The following is a 1,955-nucleotide window of genomic DNA, read 5'->3' on the forward strand; positions in this document are numbered from 1 at the left end:
TCCCTCACTGACAGACAGAGCCCACGTGCCCCAGCCCGGCCCCAGGCCCGCCCTGCTGGGAGCCAACACTGACGCCCTCACCCGCTCCTTCTGAGAGAGCGGCACCAGACACAGCGCTATCATCAAATCAACCGTCCTCATCCAACTTGCTCGCTACCTTCGGGAAAAAAAAAAACAACAACACAAAGCCGCAGACGACGGCGGCAGGGACGCCCGGCCCCCGCCCGCCCCGCCGGCTCTTCTCCTCCCGAGGGCGAGCCGGACGCCGCTCCCCACCGCCCATCCGCGCAAACGGAGCGTCTCCCGCATCAACGCCGCAGCCCCCGAGCTGCGGGTACGCGGAGGCCGAAGACCGACCCGCGCGACTCAGCGGGAGCCCGAGACGCGACGCGACGCGACGCGACGCGGCGCGGCCCCACCCTCCCCCGGCACCACCGCGACGGGACGGCGCTCCGCGGAGTGCGGGCCCCGGAGCCTCACCAGGGGAAGGCCGCCATCTTGCCCCAGTCACGTGCCGCCTGTTCTCACGTGCCGGCTGTCACGTGCCGCCGCCAGGCCGCCACTTCCGCCGCTACTTCCGCCCCGCCTGGGGCTCGGCGCTTCCGGGGTATCGCGGCGGAGCTGTGGTGCGGCGGTGCGGCCGCGGGGCGAGTGCCCGGTGCCCGGCCCGCAGTGTGCATTGATACGGGCTGCTATAGCGATACCGATCGGTAGATTAGTGTCAGGACCGATATGTTATGTTTGCAAAGGGAATCAGTGAGCGCTAGTTCTAAAACTTGCCGGTTATGCTTTGCTTGATGTGCAGACAGCCTTGTGTCTCTCAACTATCCTGCTTCGCAGAAGCCCTGGGGAGTCGCGATAGACTCTTATCTTTGCATCCACGCAAGGACTTTTTTCTTGGATTTCACGTGGGTTATATATAACGCGCCAAGATAGAAAGTTGCTCGTTATGGCATAACAAGCAATGGAAATTTGCCAAAAGGGAGAAAAACAGCTCAAGGTCAGGGAAAAAGTCACTGTGATGAAGCTGAAGGAGAAATAAAGCAGAGGAAACAGGGCATGCAGGGCTTTGGATGCAGCTGTGCGTGCCCAGAAGGAGACGAGCTTATACTGAGCTCTTGGAAAAGAGTGAATATGCATGCCAATAGTTACATATCTATGCCTTAATTGTAAGTGTAGAACCTGAACTGCGAGAGCACATCCTTGATTTATCAAGTTGCCTGGTACACGTCGTGAGGAATAAAGGAATGTTGGTTTTCTAACACCACGTTGAAGTTAGAGAGTTTTCTTCCCATATTTTGCATGACAACATCACGAGGTTGTTCATCTTGGAGGAACAGTTAACAGTTAGTTCTTTTTAGAGACTGCATGTTTGTTGTGCAGCGTGTTCAAGCAAAAAACAAGATGGGGAAAAACGAGAGTGCAAAAGTAAATGTACTCTTACAATGATGTTACGGTGCCATGCAAAATAAAGTCAGATAATATTAAAGATGTATAAATAAGCATATCAAGAACAAAAGCAAATCTGGCACTTGACAAGAGAAAAGCCTCATGAAGCAAAACAAGGATAAGAACTAGGTTGGACGGTCACAGCCAGAGTTGTCAGTGGCTCTGTGTCCAAGTGGGGGCTGGTCACAAGTGGTGTCTCCCATGGGTCCATCTTGGGACCGGTGCTCTTCGACATCTTAATTGTTGACTGTGGCGAGTTACTAGGTGGGGTCGAACTGCTGCAATGATGGCATGGGGTGGGGGATGGCTGCAGGGCTGCAGGACAGGCATCCTTCCAGTCTGCGATTCTGTGATTCTGGGACTGAATCTGCCCAAAGGTCCATCCACAGATCAGAAAGGCCTGCCCTGGCCCATCAGTTGTTGTGAAATCCTATGGGGCTGGGCAGAGACAGAGGGGCTGCAGTGCCTCCATCTGCTATGGCCCATCAGTGCTGCTGTGCTTGGGC

The 1,955-nt window shown here is 55.4% G+C and overlaps 1 protein-coding gene across 1 annotated transcript; it reads left to right on the forward strand.

Moving 5' to 3' along the window:
• Positions 1–97: 97 nt before the first annotated feature.
• On the forward strand, positions 98–1,940 carry LOC109364161 (the record flags this gene model as incomplete). Its single annotated transcript, XM_019610780.1, has 1 exon — positions 98–1,940. A coding segment is annotated over one exon (663 nt), but the record flags the coding sequence as incomplete, so codon positions are not given.
• Positions 1,941–1,955: the final 15 nt, after the last annotated feature.

This window comes from Meleagris gallopavo (genome assembly GCF_000146605.3).
Source record: "Meleagris gallopavo isolate NT-WF06-2002-E0010 breed Aviagen turkey brand Nicholas breeding stock chromosome 4 unlocalized genomic scaffold, Turkey_5.1 Chr4_random_deg7180001684346, whole genome shotgun sequence".
Taxonomy (NCBI): Eukaryota; Metazoa; Chordata; class Aves; order Galliformes; family Phasianidae; genus Meleagris; species Meleagris gallopavo.